Here is a 20,750-nt window from a genome sequence, read left to right on the forward strand (position 1 = left end):
TCTGTGTGTTTACAGGAAACAGCTGACACTGTTACTGACAAGGAAAACTAATGTCTGAGAAAACAGAAACAGATTTTACATTTTATAAATGTTGAAAGTTCCTGTTGAGTTGTAGGTACTTGTTGATTTTCAGAACAAACAATAACTCTGTTTAATAAAATCTTTACAGTAAAAGGTTCTGCAGTTCCTGGGGCGGAGTTTAGCTCAGTTGGTAGAGCACCCGCCCCATGTGTTGAGGCTATAGTCCTCGCTGCAGGCGGCCCCGGTTCGCGTCCCGCGTCGGACGGCCCTATCCTGCATGTCATTCCCCCCATCTCTGCCTCCCATTTCCTGTCACACTCTCAACTGTCCTATCAAATAAAGGCATGAAAAGCCAAAAAAAAAAAAAAAAAAAAGGTTCTGCAGTTCCTCACTCTGACCACAGGGAGGCAGTCAAGTCCAACTCCAGCACTTACTTTTTCAATGAACTTTATTGAAAAACAACTGTAGCTACTACTTGCTAAATAAATTGGTTATCTAGAAGTGGATGTGTAGCTATGTATTTGTTAAGTATTTAAGTCAGTGAGTGCGCTGTTTATGCTAATTACTTACACTGCATATAATATACAGAAAGGTGTATGTTTATTACAAATATTAAAGGTGCACATGTCCAATATACAGGATGTTTTATGTAATGTTGTCCAGATGATATGTTTTTCCTTTTTTCTGGACAGAGCCACTCACGCAAAGCTATGCCCATGTTCTGTATTGTTGCTTGAGCTTATTAAAGAGTCCAGAGCAGCATCGTTTACTAGTTCAATCAGCTCCCATTCAACTTCTAATATATAAATGTGTAGCTCCGCCCACAGACTGTGGATCGGTTCAGCTGGAGAGGCTGGAGGAACCCGGGTCGGCTGCTGAGCAAAATCAAACATTTTGATTTTAAAGGGATAGTAGCATTTTTTTTTAAGTGTGGTTGTATGATCTACAAATAGCCCCTAAGTAGCCTACTTTAATTGCAGTAGAAGACTCTATGCACTCCTCCCGTTAGCAACGCCAGCCCATAATAGCCCTGCCCAGAGATTTACAACATACAGTGTTGTGAACAGACCCAAAGAAACGGCCTATTTTCACGGCCTAAAAGAGGTTTTACCTGAAAAAAAATACACAGTTCCATTGTTCGCTATAATATAATTTTTTCCAGCCCCTCAAAGTGCAGGAAAAACACAGTTTTTATTTGGACCTAACCAACTCACGTATCCCTCCGCCCAGGGTTAGCGCCCGCCGATCAGCAGTTGGTTAGGTCCAAATAAAAACTGTGTTTTTGAGGAGTGCAGAGAGTCTTCTACTGCAATTAAAGTACTTAGGGGCTATTTGGAGATCATACAACCCCACTTTAAAAAAAATGATACTATCCCTTTAAAGTAAAAAAAAAAAAAAGCTGATTCTTAAAGTTGAAATAATAAAGTTTGGTTTTAATCAGAAGCTGTAACGTTACAGCTCACAGACGACGTAATCATGATGACATCACAACCAGTTTTAAAAAGACAAACTCATTTTTATTTCAAACTTTCAAACAGGAAGTCACTTTAATGAGACGGTGATGTCACAACTGACTGATGATGTCACAACTGACTGATGATGTCACAGCTTCGTCGACCTGCAGATGTTCAGATCCCATGATGCTTTGCTCCGTTGACTGACAGCTCAGAAGTCTTTGTAGTGCAGCAGCCTGGACACACAACAGGAAGTCGTTACACACACACACACACAGATTAACATCAGCAGGAGGAAGAGAGAGCTGATTGGCTGTCTGACCTGAAGAGGGGGGCGTGTCCTTTGTTGTTGGCCAATGAGAAGAAGCCGCTGTGAGGAGAGAAGTCGAGGCAGCTGGCCCGGTACACGAACTTCCTGTTGGACACCGGGAAGTTGGAGAAGACGCTGAGACTGGGCAGGTGGACCTGAGGGGACAGAACCAGGACAGAACCGGGTCAGAACCAGAACCGGGTCAGAACCAAAAGGAACCGGGACAGAACCAGGAGGAACCGGGTCAGAACCAGAACTGGGTCAGAACCAGGAGGAACTGGGTCAGAACCAGAACCAGGGTTCCTACAGCTTAAACCAACTTAAATTTAAGACTTTTTAAAACATTTTTAAAGCCACTTGAAATGAAATTTAAGACCGACTTCACAATAAACACAAATGCAAAAAAAAACAAAAAAACGTCACCACATCTATTACATAGGGTTAGGGACAATTTGACCCACTTTCCTATGTGGTCCAAGGTAAAGTGACTGCTACATGAATAATTGGGGGGGGGGGGGGGGACTGACTGGGGAGCTGGTGGCAGTAAGAGATTTAGCGTTGACGGCCGCCACTAACTTCTCTATGTCAGAATGTTACCAGTTATTTAGAGATTTGAGACTAATTACAACTATAAAATACCACTTACTATGTGTTAACATTTTTAAGACTTTTGAAACATTTAAGACATTTTAATGCCAATTAAAGCCTTTTTTTTAGATGAATGAATTCAATGCCTTTTAAGACTTTTTAAGGATCCGTAAGAACCCTGAGAACAGAACCGGGTCAGAACCGGGTCAGAACCGGCTGGGCCTCGGCCTCGGCAGCGTACCAGGCGTGCGGCTTCGTCCTCGGCGCCCGAGGCGACGGCGAGGATCTCGGAGGAGGGGTTAAAGGTCAGCGAGGTGGCGGCCGTCAGCAGGTTCATCACGGCTCTCAGAGGCTTCGGATTGGCCGAGGTCAGACACGCCTCCTGGGAGTAGATGTTGACCACGCCCGACTGAGACCTGCAACACACACACACACACACACACACACACACACACACACACACACACACACACACACACACACACACACACACACACACACAACACACACACACACACACACACACACACACACACACACACACACACACACACACGGGATCAACGCTGACACGCTGGCGGCCAATTACAAAAACCTTCTCACAGAAATTGGTCCATGTAAAAAAATAAATACATTGACATGTGATTTTGTTGTTATTCTTTTTTTGCCAGTGCTTTAAAGCAACAACAAGGCTTGGGGATATGTGGTCTTTTATATATTTGAAAAGAAAATATTGTAGCCTACTGTAAGATAGTCACTTTCATAGAATTCTTTATTTTATAAAATATCTACAACAAATATTAACAGTAGAATCAAATCGTCCTACATTGTATCGAATCAGATCGAATCGGTCTGTAATAAAAGGAGATTGTTTTTGAATCGAATCGTAATCTGTGTATCTAGATTCCTATGGAATCGTTTATCACAGAGATGTGCAGCCCTGGTGCTTCGGCGGTGGAAGAGCAAAGAACCGGTGCCAAGCAGCACTGGCTTCGAACCAGCACCGGAAGCGATAGTTTTTTTCGTAGGATGAGTCCGGGAAAGTCTTGCCTTTCCCGCCTCTGATTGGCTAGATGGGCTCCATTTTCGACTCTGATTGGCTAGAAGGACTCTCGCCTGATTGGTTGTTTGTTTTGGCTGTGAAACGGCTGTGAAACGGCTGTGAAACGCAGCGTGATAAGTGCCTAGATCTACCTGGACTCTCTCTACTTATCTGGCCTGTCTAGCCTCTACCTGCTCTTTTTACTAAACTTAACCAACTCCTTTCTTCGTTGCCTAAACCCGACCAATGGCACAATTACACTTCTCTCAAACTCAAAATGTAAACTTGGAATATAAATTTAAAAACTAAATTTTTCGGAATGTGAAACCAGCGGGGATCGAACTCGGGTTCACCACACCTAGAGCACTGGAAAAGAGAGTAAGGACACCTCCATTGACTCCCGTGGTTAAAGCCTCATGCCCCCTAGTGGCAGGATATGGGTATTGCAAAAGCGCCCAGAAAACCGTATGTGTGTTGCCCACTTGCTGGTAAATTGATGAAAACGGCCGTGTTTTTGTTTTTAGGTGTCTTGGTCATATCAGATTATACTTAGAATTTGTTTATTACAAAATGTAGATTGAAACATTCATGTAGAAAACTGTTTTTTTTTTACTCTCCTATAGGACGAATCTCCTTGTTGTTTACAACTACTTCCTGGTAGAAAACCAGCATTTAGACTAATCTGATGTTTGTAAAGTTCATAAAACCAATGATTGGACAAACATTACTATTTACGTGTGCACATTTTTGTAATTAGTCATGGTTATCATAGATTAGCCGGGCTAACGGTTAGCTACCTGTTTAACTTTAATAACTCAGTGACTCAATAAACGCTCCATGAAAAAATATTTTCTCCAGCGGATATCTGAGTTCCAACATGACTGAGCTAACTGGAGTAGTTTCATGTGGTGTCCCACAACGGGAGGGTTTTAACAGCTGACGTCCTGCTGTTAGCTTAGCTACCGCCGTTAGCTTAGCTACCGTTAGCTTAGCTACCGCCGTTAGCTTAGCTACCGTTAGCTGTCCCTGTCAGCTGAGCCACTGATGCTTTCTAGACACTGTGATTCCCCCAAACTGAATAAATACAACACATAGCAACACAAAACACACACACAGAAATAGTAATGTTTCTTCAATCATTTCAGATTTGTCTAAACGGTGATAGGGCGTGAAAAATATGAAATATAGCTAAACTCTCGTTCGTTACTATTGATCTCATTCACATTACAGCTGGTTTTCTACCAGGAAGTAGAATGTAAACAACAAGGAGATTCGGTCTACGTGTTAATATTTATCTGTAAAGGATCCTCAATGATGCTATTAACGTGGGTGATCTATAAATGTCCTTAAATTATTGAAAACACCACACTGCTCATTCACCAACAATGCAGAGATGTCAGTTCTTTTGCAAAACCCATATTCCTTACTCTCTTTTACAGAGCTCTAACCACACCGCAGGCGATAACGCAAACCGCTTCACCACGGCGTCTGATCACACCTAGAGTTTCAGTTGTGTGTATTTTATGTTACTACAGTACTGTTGTGAGATGACGTCAATCGGAGGAGAACTCATCCAGCCAATCAGAGGCGGGGAAGGCCTCTAGGGACTTTCCCAGACCTATCCTACGAAAAAAAATATTGCGCACCGGAACCAGCTGGGTGGAGAAGAGGCATCAGAGACCAATCACAGAGCAGATAGATAGATAGATAGATAGATAGATAGATAGATAGATAGATAGATAGATAGATAGATAGATAAAAAAATAAAAAATAAAATATATCCTGCTATGTCTAGACAATATACACAACAAAGGAGCAACCTAGATATAAGTTACAAGTTAAATACAGTGCAACATTAATGTAAGTGTGGGGGCGGGGCTTACCCGCAGGCCAGGTACTGTCCGCTGGGCGACGCGGCGATGCAGGTCGACCTCACGCAGCCGTCGTCTGAGAACCGGCTGACACACCGACTGCTGCGCATGTCCCACACATACACCTCGCCCTCCTCTACACACACACACACACACACACACACACACACACACACACACACAGAGTCACATGACCGAACGTGTGTGATGTCACCTGTGTGATGTCACAGGTCTGGACTCACCTGAGCTGACGAAGACTTTGCTGCCGTCGCGTGTGAACGCCACGCCGCTGACGTCACCGTTGATCTTCATGCTGCGCACAACCTCCTTCGTCTGAACACACACACACAATGACGTCATTTTCAAAGTTTGTCCTTACGTAACTTCCATGAATTCACTTTGCTTTATTTATTTTATTATTTTTTTAAAGTATATTTTTTGGCTTTTTGCCTTTATTTGATAGTGAGATAGACAGGAAAGGGGGAGGCAGAGAGAAAATAATTAAATGGTGTAGGTGGAGATTTGGACGGACCAGGAAGAGCAACACTGGGAGCTTCGGCTACAAACAAGCTTGAAACATAGACTTGTTTAATTTTTTTCAGAACAATTTCTCATGTCGGGGCTTCAATACAAGAGGGACATTAGAGACGAGCAGCATGGAGGTATCTGGATGTTTTTTGGTGTGTCTTTTTGTTACGAAGAAAAGTGAGCTTTGTTCTCAACCGTCATATGGACATGCACTGCTACGCCGAGACCCCCTGTAACTCAGAGAAGCCACGGAGGACTCTGAAACTTCTCCCAGCCCTTAGTCCACATGAGGGGGAGGAGATAATGAGTGAACTATCCCTTTAAGGGAGTGAACAGACTGTTTTCACCTCCAGGCGTCATAGAACGGCCACAGGAACACATAGGACCGCTACAAAACCTGTAGGAAGTGGATTTTACATAATATAGACCTTTTAGAATGATGAGGGGTGATGACGATTGGACGACTGGACCCAGAGAGGTTCTGATTGGACGATCAACATCGACGTCGAATCGTCACAGGATGTGGTTGTGAAAAACAGATCGATGGAGGGAAAAATAAATTTGGGCGTAAGGTTTTAAGGATATTTTTTGGGGCTTTTTCACCTTTAACGGACGGAGAGTTGAGAGAGAGACAGGAAGTGGGAGGCAGAGAGCGGGAATCGAACCGGCGCACCAAGTGGCCCACCGATACTAATAATATTTAGATTTCCCTTCTTGAAGTTTCATATGGAGTCGGTGAAGCTGAAGTGTGTGTGTGTGTGTGTGTGTGACCTTGAGTGTGAGCAGGTGCAGGTATCCTCTGGTGCCGGTGAGGAGCAGAGCGCCTCCTTCAGGACAGACGGAGAACTCCTTCACTCTGGCTTCATTCAGACCTGAACCACAACGACACAAAGGCTTTTATTCTGAAAGGCTTCGGGCAAGGCTTTTATTCTGAAAGGCTTCAAGCACGGCTTTTATTCTGAAAGGCTTCAGGCAAAGCTTTTATTCTGAAAGACTTCGGGCAAAGCTTTTATTCTGAAAGGCTTCGGGCAAAGCTTTTATTCTGAAAGACTTCGGGCAAGGCTTTTATTCTGAAAGGCTTCGGGCAAGGCTTTTATTCTGAAAGGCTTCGGGCAAGGCTTTTATTCTGAAAGGCTTCGGGCAAGGCTTTTATTCTGAAAGGCTTCGGGCAGAGGAGACTTGTGATGAGTAACGGCGCTACTTTTATCAGTACCAGTAATCATAAAGTTACAGTTACTGACTCAACAAGTCTCATCACTGAGTAATAAAACAGCTGTTAAAGGGAAGTTACGTGTTTGTTTCAGCTCATCGTTAACAGGAACTAACCAACTCACTCAGTATCCCTCCTCCCAGGCGGAGGGATACTGAGTGAGTTGGTTCAGGGGGCGAGTCCAAGTAATTTAACATAATTGATCATTTTATTAAAAAGTGGTTACTCTCCTGGGGCCGGAGTCACCGATTTGTTCTTAAGACAGATCTTAGGAAATGTCTTAAGATCTAAAATTAAAGGAATAGTTCACCAACGAGCAGTGTGGAGGAATATTAAATGGTTGTTGTGTATTTTTATGGACATTTTTGTGTCAGGCCCTATTGACTCTCATATAAAGTTTCTGTTGGACTAGGAACCGGCCTCCCGGGTCTCCAGACGAACTTTGAGGAATAAAAAACTACTCCGGAGTATTCATCAGCATGAGGGGGAGGCAACAATGACTGAATTTCATTGTTTGGTGAACTATTCCTTTAAGAAGTTCATAAGAAAAGTGCAATTCCTCAATATTTTCTTAAGATTAAGAACAGTAATTTCTTATTTTTCCTTCTTTAAATACGTCACTGCATCGCACACGACAGGTCGAGGTTGTCTTAGGAAAAAAGTAAAGAACAAATCTGATTTCAAGAATAACATTTATTCTTAGAAAGAAAGTTGAGAGAATACGTAAGAACTTTTTTGGAGAATATAACTTCTTCTCTTTTTTCTTCTTAAGACTAATTTAAAGGGAAAAAAAGACACTTCAGTTGGGTTTTTTTCTTAAGAAGGTTTTGTGAATCTGGCCCGTGTGGTAATCAGTTACTTGTATCATGTAGTAACTGAGTAGTTTTGGGGTAAAGTAGTACGTGTAGGAGCGTGCTACCTCTGACGGAGTGGACCGGTGTGACTCGGCCCTCCATCATGTCGTACAGGTAGAACATCTTGTTGTTGTTGCTAGTGGCGATGAGCGAGTCTCCGCCCACGGAGAAGCGCGCCTTGTGGACCGGGAAGCGCTCCAGGTGGAGGCTCTGGATCTTAGGGTTGGTCCGACCGTCCACCTGCACACACACACACACACACACACACACACACACACACACACACACACACACACACACACACACACACAAATCTGTCTTTGTGAGGACATGTCATTGACATAATGTATTCCCTAGCCCCTAACCCTAACCTTAACCATCCAAAACAAATGCCTAAACTTAAAGCAGAAGTAAGCGATCCGGTGGTTTTGGCTAATGCTGCGTTCCAGGCAGGCTTTTGAAACCGTAAATTACAGCTTCAAGTCACGACTTACGACTTTGTAGCGTTCCAGGCAACCCACTCGTGTTTCTCCGACCTGTTTTACCTGTGAAAGTCACTATAACGGCCACTCGTAACTTCTGACCCGTGAAGTCGTACCAGATCGAACTGGTACGACTTCACAGGTCAGAAAAACACCAGTTACGAGTTGCCTTGAACGCACCATAACAGTCCTCGTCCCTACGTCGCCACATTCAGGCGCATCCCTTGGCTGCACACACAGAGAGGACTGCCCCTTTATGCCGTTCTCTCTCCTCATTGGATAAAGGTTGTAGGATACAAGGAAAGTTTTCTCCTGGGCTCAGAGCAGAGCAGAGTGACTGACAGACCCGTGTTTCAGACCAAACACTCTATAGAAGTGATTGCTGTCGGAAGATACAACTATTTAAGACTTAGATTAACACAAATATATCACTTACTTCTGCTTTAACCATTACTCTAAACCTAATTTAAACTCTAAACCTGGTCTTAAATAGTTGTATCTTCCGACAGCAGTCACTTATATAGAGTAGGGCTGCCACGATTAGTCGACTAGTCATGACTACGTCGACAACTAATTTAATAGTTGACGCGTCATTTTTTTTTTCACTTTGTTTTTCACTCAAAGCTGCTGCAGCACCTTCCACACACACACGTGCACTCACTCACTCAAGGTGAGTTACTACAGGTGTTCTCTCTCTTGTCTCTCTCTACCTGTCTTGTCCCTCATCAAGCGGCACCGGTGTAACCGGCCAAAACATTTTATTGTGAACAATTCCTTAGTTTCAGGTGTCCACCTCATTTTATTCATATATGTTTAATGCCAGAGACAAATGAAGGAAAGAAAAACCTAAAAAACCTTTAAGTATTTATTTTGGTGTTGTTTAGGCCAGTGCCTTATCCTTATTTTACTCAGCTGTTTGCACTTTATGCTACAGTTAAAGCTGCATATTTCATTAAAAGTTTAATGAACTATCATCTTAATTGTCTTTATTTTTAGTTAGCATATACCTTAAACACTTCAAGCTGAAAGCTAATGATGGTATATAAGAGCAGCTGCTGCTGGTGCCATAAGCTTCATGTTTTACATTCAATTTACTTATGATCCCATTAGTCGACTAATCGAAAAAAATAGTCGGTGACTAGTCGACTATCAAAATAATCGTTTGTGGCAGCAGCCCTACTATAGAGTGTTTGGTCTGAAACACGGGTCTGTCAGTCACTCTGCTCTGCTCTGAGCCCAGGAGAAAACATTTATCGTATCCTACAACCTTTATCCAATGAGGAGAGAGAACGGCATAAAGGGGCGGTCCTCTCTGTGTGTGAATGTGGTGACGTAGGGACGAGGGCGGGGGCTGCTAACTCCATCTGCTGACAGGAAGTTAGACAAAACCACCGGATCGCTGGCTGAAGCTTTAACCGTTTCGGAGTGTGCAACAAATTAATGACTTTTTTTTTTTTTATCATTCCATGGTTGAATCGGTGCTGACCTTTGCCATCATCTCTTGGTTTGGCCGTCTCAAACTTGAAGATAAAAAGAGGCTGGAACACATTGTCAAAGTGGCCAGTAAAATCATCGGGGTCACATTACCCGATCTGTCTATAATCTCTCACAGGAGAATCATCTCTAAAGCTCAGGACATCGTTCAGTGTCCTGACCATCCTCGCTTCAGATGAGATTCAGTCTGAAAAACTCATTCATAACACAAGCCATCACTTCATTCAAATTCTAAACAGTCATGATACACTCCACTTACTTATCTATTTACTTATTTACTTACTTATTTATTGTCGATTGTATGGAACAGTTTGCCCTCTGGGATACTTGTCATTTCAATGTTGTGGATGTGCTCTATATGTTCTGTGTTTTTTTTACCTTTCTGCAATGTAGGTGCCGTGTGACTGATAAAACAGTTCAAAGTAATTTCAGTACATTAACGAGTATAAACTTTGTATTTCATAATTGTTAAATAATTTAATTGCATTCAAGAAAATAAGTTAATTGAAATTATCATTGTTAGTTAATTATCATTTGCACAAACTCAGATAATTCATTTTTGATGTTTACAATAACTGTGGTGATACAGATGAAAATAGGTGCCTGTGTCTTTAAGAAAGTAGCTTCGGCACGGGTAGCCTATCGTTAAAAGCCCGTGGAAAATGTAAGCTTTTATTTTTTGTATTTTGGAGAATAAACCTGTAACACCTGCTGTCGTGGAGGACGCACTTTTTTCTGTTTTGGACAACACGAGTCAGCCACGATAAGCTCCGGGGGAACTTCCTTAGAAAACCTACATGCAACATGAATTTCCCCTCGGGGACAATAAAGTTGAAGTGACCCCCCCCCCCACCCCCCCACCCCCTCCTCTGTGTGACATCATAGTGCAACTTTCCGTCCGTACCTGGAACAGAGACACTGATTGGTCGAGGCCCGCCGTCATGACGACCTGGGCGGTGGGATGGAACTGGACGGTGGTCAGTCTGTCCTCTGAGGGGCGGGCGCTGTTGGCATGGGGACACTTCTTCATCTGAGAGAGGAGGGACGACATCATCATCATCATCATCATCATCATCATCATCATCATCATCATCATCATCATCATCATCATCATCATCATCATCATCATCATCACCCATCATACACGTTTCCTTTGTAATCTTAAAGGGACAGTTCAACATTTAGTCAAACTGGCCCATCACCATAATCCCTACAGTCATAGCAGTAGGTTCGTTACCTTTAATTGTCGGTGCAAGCTGTTTTTAGAACGGTGGAGCAGAGCCGTGAGCTGCTCAGAGCTACGCTACGGAGGCTCATTATGGGATTTCTTGGTTTCCCTCATCAAACTCATCAAATACACAATCCAACAACTCCACAACGCTCTGGTGGACAAGTTGTGAGCTGCACATTCACCACACTATGAGATAATAACACAACGTTACCAGACAGAGTTGTTGTAGAGGGAAATACAGAGACTGTTGATGAAAAACTGTCCCTGAAGGCAACGTGCATCAGAGGTTTTACATGTATTTCCCTCTACAACAACTCTGTGTGGTAACGTTGTGTTATTATCTCATAGCGTGGTGAATGTGCAGCTCACAACTTGTCCACCAGAGCGTTGTGGAGTTGTTGGATTGTGTATTTGATGAGTTTGATGATGAGGGAAACCAAGAAATCCCATAATGAGCCTCCATAGCGTAGCTCTGAGCAGCTCACGGCTCTGCTCCGCCGTTCTAAAAATAGCTTGCACCGACAATTAAAGGTAACAAACCTACTGCTATGACTGTAGGGGTTATGGTGATGGGACAATTTGAGTAAATGTTGAACTATCCCTTTAACCTCCTCCTATAAGCGTGTGGCACAGTAAAATGTAAAAGAAATCCACCAGGTGTTTAAACTCATCGATTCGATGCTTCGTGCTCGTGCTCACAGCCCAAAGCGTCGCCGTAGCAACGGGCCTGTGTCTCACTGACCCTCAGGACGCCGCTGGGCAGACCGTCTGGAGACGCCACCAAGTTCCCCGTCCTCCTCATCAGGTCGTCCTCCTCGTCTTCATCATCATCATCTTCATCATCTTCATCATCATCGTCGTCTGCAGGGTCAGAGTGAGAGCTTCAGGTGCGTCAGGAAAACTCACAACTCTCAACATGACCATGATCAAATTACATCACCTAGCCCAAAATCCAAGGCTTTGGAAAGGACGGGTATCTTTCCTGCCATCGAGTTTTGGAAGCTTTGGAATAACTGCCCCCCCCCCCCCCCACCCATATACGACAATCTAACAGCACGTCTAATACCATCTAATAGGGGTGTGACGATACACTCATCTCACGAGACGAGACGAGACGAGATTTTAAGAAAACTACAATGACAAAATCTGACTGGACCAACAGACTTTTATTTAACCGAGTTGCACATGCATTTTGAAATGTTTTATTGTAACTATTTACATGCATGATGTCAGCATGAGCTTTAAATACATTTCTTCTTCCACAAATTGAAACTAAAACTACCATTTATAAAAGTTAAAGCAGAAGTAAGTGATATATTTGTGTTAATATAAGTCTTAAATAGTTGTATCTTCCGACAGCAATCACTTCTATAGAGTGTTTGGTCTGAAACACGGGTCTGTCAGTCACTCTGCTCTGCTCTGAGCCCAGGAGAAAACATTTATCGTATCCTACAGTTTTTATCCAATGAGGAGAGAGAACGACATGCAGGGCTGTGTGTGCAGCCAAGGGACGCCGTGAATGTGGTGACGTAGGGACGAGGACTGTTATGGTGCGTTCAAGGAAACTCTGATTTTTCCGACCTGTGAAGTGGTACCAGTTCGATCTGGTACGAGTTCACGGGTCAGAAGTTACGAGTGGCCGTTATAGTGACTTTCACAGGTAAAACAGGTCGGAGAAACACCAGTGGGTTGCCTGGAACGCTACAAAGTCGTAAGTTGTGACTTGAAGCTGTAATTTACGATTTCAAAAGCCTGCCTGGAACGCAGCATTAACCAAAACCACCGGATCACTTACTTCTGCTTTAATATAAATTAAATTAAATTAAATATTCATTTCTTTTTTCAAGTGCAAACAATATTATGTGCAGTGTTTCCTCTAGGATTTTTTTAAGTAGTGGCAACAGCGCGACGTTGAGTAGAGTTATAACTGTAGTGGAAACAGGTGCAAAGTGATGGTAACTGGTAGTGCAAACCCTGCTTTACATTTTTTAACATAAAAAAAAAAGAAAAAAAAGAAAATCTTGCGAGACAGATTTTTAACGCGACGAGAAATATTGTCGAGTTTAATCTCGTGGGATGAGATCTCGTCACACCCCTACCATCTAACCATCTACCATCTCTTTATGTAAATTTAGATTAGATTAGATTATATGAGATTAGATTAGATTAGATTGCCTTTATTGTCATTGAAAAAAAGAATTCAACGAAATTCACGTTGCTTCCCCGCTGTGATACCACACAACACACACAAGACAGAATAAATACAAGACATAAAACCTATAAAAACATCATGAAATATCGATATAAAAGCACAGGGAACATTAGTCCACAACAAAAAGATATTGCATATCGCTCGCTGGGGGATTGCACAACCCATTGTTGCCTATCTGTCCTTTAGGCTGCTGTTCACTTCTTTAATGGCACAATGAGCACATTGATATGAAATGTGCTGTATAAATAAAGACGCCTTGCCTAAGAAAGCACTGTTTAACAGCTGAGTAATGATCCAGTCTGGCAGGTACAACATCTAATCCCTGTTTTGTTCCTGTTAGATGAACGACTGATATGAAGACGACCACCGACTGGTTTAAATGCAGTCAAATGTAAAAATGTAAGATTTCACAGCAAGTATTCTCTGAGTTATGGGGGGGTCCGGCAGCAGTATTTGTCCATATAATGGTTGTGAATGGATACCACTTTTCTTCGTAACAAAAAGACACACCAAAAAAACATCCAGATACCTCCATGCTGCTCGTCTGTAATGTCCCTCTTGTATTGAAGCCCCGACATGAGAAATTGTTCCGAAAAAAATGAAATAAGTCTATATTTTAAGCTTGTTTGTAGCGGAAGCTCCCAGTGTCTCAGTTCACTGCTCTGCCTGTGTGACCGGTGGAACAATTTCTCATGTCGGGGCTTCAATACAAGAGGGACATTACATACGAGCAGCATGGAGGTATTTGGATGTTTTTTTGGTGTGTCTTTTTGTTACAAAGACAGTTGGTATCCATTAGCAACCGTCATATGGACATGCACTGCTACGCCGAGACCCCCTGTAACTCAGAGAAGCCACGGAGTCCACATGAGGGGGAGGAGATAATGAGTGAAATTTCAATTTTGGGTGAAGTATCCCTTTAAATAAATGAACACAACATCCTGTTAGTTTCTACCTGTCGCCTTCTTCTTCTTCTTCTTCTGGGCGTCGCTCTGCGCCCACGCCGGAGCTCCGCCCATCGCCTTCTGGAACCTGAAACACAGCGGCGGGGGGGGGGTCGCGAGCGAGTTCATTTTGTAAAGTCCTGGGTATTGTCAAAGATGTTAAAATTGAAAAAAAAAAACCTATAACAAGTAGTACTAGTTTGTCCTGTTGGCATAATGCACAAATAGATATTCCAATATATTCGAATTATGTGTTATTTTTAGAACGAATATTCAAACGTCATTTTGGAGCAATTTTGACCCTAGTGTGTAGTACAGGTGTGTAGTAGTGTGTAGTACAGGTGTGTAGTACAACAACAACTATTTTATTTATATAGCACATTTCATGCGACAAGCACAAACTCAATGTGCTGTCACAAAAATAGAACAACATTACAGCTGGTAAAATACGTACAGAAAAAACACAAGAAGAAAACAATGAGAAGAAAGTGTTGCAGATTAAAAACTATTTAAAAACTAAAAAACTTGTTAGGAAACAGTAGAGGGAAATGTTGCAAATGAAAGAAAAACAACAATTAAAAACTAAAAGCTTGTGAAAAAAGAAATGTTTTTAGTCGTCTGCTTTTAAAAGAAGATACTGTTGTTGTAGCCTGCAGACCTGAGTTGGTGAGGTAGGGAGTTCCAAAGAGTAGGACAGACCATAATGACTGAAGGCACCATGAGCTGAGTAGTAGTAGTGTGTAGTAGAGGTGTGTAGTAGTGTGTAGTAGTGTGTAGTAGTAGTAGTGTGTAGTAGTGTGTAGTAGTAGTAGTAGTAGTGTGTACTCACTGCTCCCTCATCCTCTGCTGCAGCTTCTCTTTGCTCATGGTGACCTCAGCGTCTCCTCTGACCAGGTGTCCACGGTAACGGTGCTTCATGTCCACCCTGAAACACACAGAGGAGGGGGGGGGGGGGGGGTCAGTCCCATAGATATATAAACTAGGGCCGGGACTTTAACACGTTAATTACGATTAATTAATTACACAAAAATTACCGCGTTAAAAAAATGAACGCATTTTAATCGCACTTATTTAAAAAAAAATTTTTATTTTTATTTTTTTTCTATTTTTTTATTTTTATTTTTTTCTCCCGTGTGTCTACGTGCGGTGCGCCCGCACGCGAGAGAGGCGGCAGTTTGAGAGGCTGACTGGCAGAGATGAGAGCTGGTGAAACACTAGCATGGTTATTTAAAACACCATCTCTGATCTCTGCCTGCACATAGATACACAGACACGGCGCACGCTAAATGCGCTATGTAGCGCTAACTGCTCAGCTGCAGCGCTGTATCTATGAGCTGTCACTGTCACAGGTGCAGCTCATCTCATTATGACAGGACTTCACCCTCAGAGCTCTGTCTTCAGACTGTCCTGACCTGTCCCTGAACATCACACAGGGACAACATGGAGCTGCTGTGTGATTGGTTACTGAGTTTTATTAATGTTTACATCAGGCTGAGTTCAACAAATCAGTTTATGCTACTGTGATTTAAGTAGCCTAGTTAAATACTACAGTAATCATCATAGTGTATTGGAAGGAAAGACCATTTAATCTGTATGTATCAAATATCCATTAATGAATTAATGGATAATTTGCATCCCTAGTCTGTTGGTCTTGGTTAAGTACCACCTTGAATGCTTAAGCTTATGTATTCAGTCATTCAATGGTACTAAAATCCATGTGAAAAAAAAATGCTTCTCACTGTTCTCAGGTCAAATATTTATATGCCATTAAAATGTGATTAATTGCGATTAATTAATTACAAAACCTCTGATTAATTCGATTAATTTTTTTAATCGAGTCCCAGCCCTAATATAAACATAGATGCCGCGTTCTATATCTGGCGATACGTCAGCGGGGCCGCCATATTGTGCAGGACACAGAACGTCTAAGCCTGTGAATATTCTCATTTGTCCAGGTCCAAGAGGCTTCATCAGTTGCTACATGAACTGATGAAGCCTCTTAGATGAGAGGTGAAACGTCTTCCTAGACAAAATAACCGAGTCCAGTTGCGTTTGATTTAAATTTCTTTGGGGATATCTACAGGTCTACAGCTCTAGGTCACTGAATTGTTAGACTACAAACTAAACTAAACTAGGTCATTTCAATTTGCGCGTCTGTGTTTTCCTTTTTTTTTTTTTTTTTTATTCATTTATATGCGGATCAAGAGTGAGCGAGTGAGCGCGAGAGAAACAGCAGATGCACCAGATGCAGGTTGACCGGGAAAAAACTGAAACGAGACGGTTAAAGAGGAAAAACACAGAATAGAGCTACAATAAGAGACTTTGAGTGGATCTGATGGCTCAGGTTTAGTGATGAGGAAACTGTCACTGTCAGCTGCTGCTCCAAACTCACTAACTTTAATTTGAAGGGACAGATTAGATGTTGATTTTGTTAACAGGGACTTTGTTGCACCCATATCACCGTGGTGCGTCTTTTTTATACAGTCTATGGGTGCGTCTTGAAATCCCTCTTTGTCCACAGCGGGAGATGACAGAAAGAGTCAGAGAAGTGAACGACTTAACTGAAGCTACGTTGTTGTGAGTTGGCTCCGGCGTACAGGAAGCTCTGCGCCGTGCTCAGTGTTTCAGCTGCTTCTAGGATCATGTAGTTAACGTCCCCAGCGTACATGACGATTTAATCAAAATCTGGGGTTACAACCATGGTTACAGCGTTTAGAACGGCAGTCCTTTAGAACTTCAGCCCTGCACAATAATGGCGGCCAGCAGACGCATGGTGGCGCTGTTCGGAAGTATGGAACGCTGCATCTACGTTTATATATCTATGGTCAGACCAGCTGAAGCTCCGCCCCCTGACCAGCTGAAGCTCCGCCCCCTGGTCCAGCTGAAGCCCCGCCCCCTGTCAGCTGAAGCCCCGCCCCCTGGTGGCGTGTCATACTCACTCCTCGTCCTGCTGGTCGTCGTGGTCGACCCAGACCGGCCCTCTTCTCGCCGGGCGCCGTCCGGCTTCGTCCTGGTCCGACGCTCCAGACTCCGCCCCCTCGGCCTCCTCCACCAATAGGGACGCAGGCTGCTCCTGCACCTGCTGCTGAGCCAACCAACAGGCAGCGTCAGAATGAACCCGTTCATAACAAACAGGACGTAACAGAGAGGAAGGAACAAAACATCTGGCTCCAGCTGTTCAAAAGTAATCTGATCTAATCCGATTGGATTCTGGATCACGGATCGGATCAAATCTTGAAAATGGCAGCCTAGAAATCTATCTGCCCCCTAGTGGCATAGATATATATACTGACTAGATGCTGGTTCCCAGGCAGCTCTATTGAGTGGAATACGTCATCGCGACTGCTGGTCAGACGTTTATATGTCTATGGTCAGAACCCCGGACCAAGATGGCTGCCGTGTTGACGTACGCTGAGAAGCAGAACGCGGCGTCTAGTCAGCAGAGATGGGGACTCGAGTCACTGTGACTTGGACTCAGTTTGAAATAACCCTCAGTTTGTGTTGTTCAAAAACTTTTTAGTGGGATCAGGAAAACTTTGATCCAGAAACACAGGATGATTCTGATCCAGCAGTCTGGTGGATTCAGGAACAACATGGGATTTAGATTAAGTTAAAACTGGTCAAATAAACAACATTTATAATGTTGAATATAAACATTTATTGATTTATATTTTGAACTTTTGAAATATTCACTATTTCACTAATGTAGCTACTGTATTTAACAGCCCAACCAGAGTCACTGAAGAAACAACACACACACTCTGACCTCATGCTGCTGCTCTACCTGTTGTTAACAGACCAATCAGCTTCATTCTACCTGTTGTTAACGGACCAATCAGCTTCATTCTACCTGTTGTTAACGGACCAATCAGCTTCATTCTACCTGTTGTTAACGGACCAATCGGCTTCATTCTACCTGTTGTTAACGGACCAATCAGCTTCATTCTACCTGTTGTTAACGGACCAATCAGCTTCATTCTACCTGTTGTTAACGGACCAATCGGCTTCATTCTACCTGTTGTTAACGGACCAATCAGCTTCATTCTACCTGTTGTTAACGGACCAATCAGCTTCATTCTACCTGTTGTTAATGGACCAATCAGCTTCATTCTACCTGTTGTTAACGGACCAATCGGCTTCATTCTACCTGTTGTTAACGGACCAATCGGCTTCATTCTACCTGTTGTTAACGGACCAATCGGCTTCATTCTACCTGTTGTTAACGGACCAATCAGCTTCAGTCTACCTGCTGTTAACGGACCAATCAGCTTCAGTCTACCTGCTGTTAACGGACCAATCAGCTTCATTCTACCTGTTGTTAACGGACCAATCAGCTTCATTCTACCTGTTGTTAAACAGACCAATCGGCTTTCATTCTACCTGTGTTGTTAACGACCAATCGGCTTCATTCTACCTGTTGTTAACGGACCAATCGGCTTTCATTCTACCTGTTGTTAACGGACCAATCGGCTTCATTCTACCTGTTGTTAACGGGACCCAATCGGCTTCATTCTACCTGTTTGTTTAACGACCAATCGGCTTCATTCTACCTGTTGTTAACAGACCCAATCGCTTTCATTCTACCTGTTGTTAACGGACCAATCGCTTCATTCTACCTGTTGTTAACGACCCAATCAGCTTTCATTCTACCTGTTGTTACAACGGACCCAATCGGCTTCATTCTACCTGTTGTTAACGGACCAATCGGCTTCATTCTACCTGTTGTTAACGGACCAATCGGCTTCATTCTACCTGTTGTTAACGGACCAATCGGCTTCATTCTACCTGTTGTTAACGGACCAATCGGCTTCATTCTACCTGTTGTTAACGGACCCAATCGGCTTCATTCTACCTGTTGTTAACGGACCAATCAGCTTCATTCTACCTGTTGTTAACGGACCAATCGGCTTCATTCTACCTGTTGTTAACGGACCAATCGGCTTCATTCTACCTGTTGTTAACGGACCAATCGGCTTCATTCTACCTGTTGTTAACAGACCAATCGGCTTCATTCTACCTGTTGTTAACAGACCAATCGGCTTCATTCTACTCTTCATTTACTCTGTTACAAGTAAAAGTAGCTCAGTCGACGTGTTACTCGAATAAGAGTAAAAAAGTACTTGCTTTTAAAGGTACTTAAGTATCCAAAAGTACATGCTTTTAAATGTACTTTAAAGGAGTATTATCGCAAATCCAAATTCTTAATTCGGCCACTAGATGGAGCCAGGCGGAGCATATCAGATATAAACAAGCGGGCAGCTGTCAGAGAGAGAGAGGAGCCTCGTTTATTTATTTATTTTTTGTAAATTTAGTTATGGCTCCCCCCGACCCATCTTTTGCATATTTCAGTTTGTTTTATGCTATTACTGCTGTATTTGCGATAATGCTCCTTTAAGTAAGAGTAAGAGTACATTTCTTATTTTTCACATCAATGTATGAAGATCTAAGCCTCACATCTGTATTTAGGTTATTGCATTAGAACACACCCTATATTTTCTATGAAGTTTTAATGTGTTGAGAAGGAGCGAGTGTCTGTCAGATGTCAGATATCGACCTTCAAACTAACTTCACTGCAGTTTCAAGTCAGAGTAATGAGGACCAAAGAAATCTACTACTCAAGTGTTGTGATATTACCCCAAAATCGTATATTGCTATAATGTCAATATCCCAAACATTATAGCAATATACGATTTTGGGGTAATATCACAACACAAGTAAAGCCCCCCCCCTCCCCTCCTCACCTCCAGCAGCTCCTCCCCCCCTCACCTCCAGCCTCCCCAGCTCCCCCAGCCCCCCCCCCCCCCCCCCCCCCCCCCCCCTCACCTCCAGCCGCCCCAGCAGCTCCCCCCCCCCCCTCACCTCCAGCCTCCCCAGCAGCTCTCCCCCCCCCTCACCTCCAGCCTCCCCAGCAGCTCCTCCTCTCCTCCGAACAGCTGCTCCTCCAGCAGCCGGACCGAGTCGTCCTCCTCCCCCAGAGCCCAGACCCGCTGCTGGTTCCTCCGCTTCTTCTCCTCCTCCTCCTCCGGGCTCTTCCTCCGCTTCTTCCGCTTCTTCGCCTTCTGGGCCTGGGCCGGGACCGGGACAGACTCTGGTACCGGTACCGGGACCGGGACCGACTCTGGTACCGGTACTGGTTCTGGTTCCACCTGAGTGTCCGCCATGCTGTGTTTAGTTCTAGTTGTTTAGTTGTAAAGAACTAAACCAGAGCTGTGATCCGACCTGAACCGCAGCAGCTGATGTTTTCCACATGTGCGACGCGCTGTGTTTTCCTTCCGGTCTGTCACGTGCTTCCGGAAACGTCACTTCCGCCCCCGAGGATAGAGTAGAGACAGCATTGGTCCAATGGCAGCGCCTCCTGGTGGAGGAATATGAACTGACATCTCTGCATTGTTGGTGAATGAACAGTGTGGTGTTTTCAATAATTTAAGGACATTTATAGATCACCCACGTTAATAGCATCATTGAGGATCCTTTACAGATAAACATTAACACATAGGAGAGTAAAAAAA

General features: G+C 43.4%; 1 protein-coding gene across 2 annotated transcripts; it reads right to left on the reverse strand.

The window, feature by feature from the left end:
- Nucleotides 1-1,562: 1,562 nt before the first annotated feature.
- Nucleotides 1,563-20,488, reverse strand: utp18 (UTP18 small subunit processome component). 2 transcript variants are annotated; one of them, XM_085783301.1, is made up of 13 exons: nucleotides 20,136-20,487; nucleotides 17,181-17,323; nucleotides 15,071-15,166; nucleotides 14,253-14,329; nucleotides 11,828-11,946; nucleotides 10,759-10,884; nucleotides 7,944-8,118; nucleotides 6,586-6,686; nucleotides 5,529-5,619; nucleotides 5,299-5,422; nucleotides 2,615-2,789; nucleotides 1,798-1,940; nucleotides 1,563-1,711 (listed from the first exon to the last, which is right to left on the reverse strand). In XM_085783301.1, the coding sequence occupies exons 1-13, from the start codon at nucleotides 20,400-20,402 to the stop codon at nucleotides 1,687-1,689; spliced, it is 1,662 nt and encodes a 553-aa protein (XP_085639427.1). In that variant the 5' UTR covers nucleotides 20,403-20,487; the 3' UTR covers nucleotides 1,563-1,686. The 2 variants fall into 2 exon arrangements, with proteins under 2 accessions (XP_085639427.1, XP_085639426.1); XM_085783300.1 differs by having other exon boundaries at nucleotides 1,568-1,711; nucleotides 17,181-17,326; nucleotides 20,136-20,488.
- Nucleotides 20,489-20,750: the final 262 nt, after the last annotated feature.

This window comes from Trachurus japonicus, chromosome 8 (genome assembly GCF_045865225.1).
Source record: "Trachurus japonicus isolate A0001 chromosome 8, Traja_1.0".
NCBI lineage: Eukaryota > Metazoa > Chordata > Actinopteri > Carangiformes > Carangidae > Trachurus > Trachurus japonicus.

Excerpts from the sequence above, each read along its gene's own strand:
- utp18 (XM_085783300.1), bottom strand. The coding sequence starts at position 20,402 with ATGGCGGACACTCAGGTGGAACCAGAACCAGTACCGGTACCAGAGTCG. Across the intron at positions 5,620-6,585 it reads TGCACCTGCTCACACTCAAG|ACGAAGGAGGTTGTGCGCAG; the intron begins GTCACACACACA and ends GTGTGTGTTCAG. Across the intron at positions 1,941-2,614 it reads AGGACGAAGCCGCACGCCTG|GTCCACCTGCCCAGTCTCAG; the intron begins GTACGCTGCCGA and ends CTGTCCCCTCAG.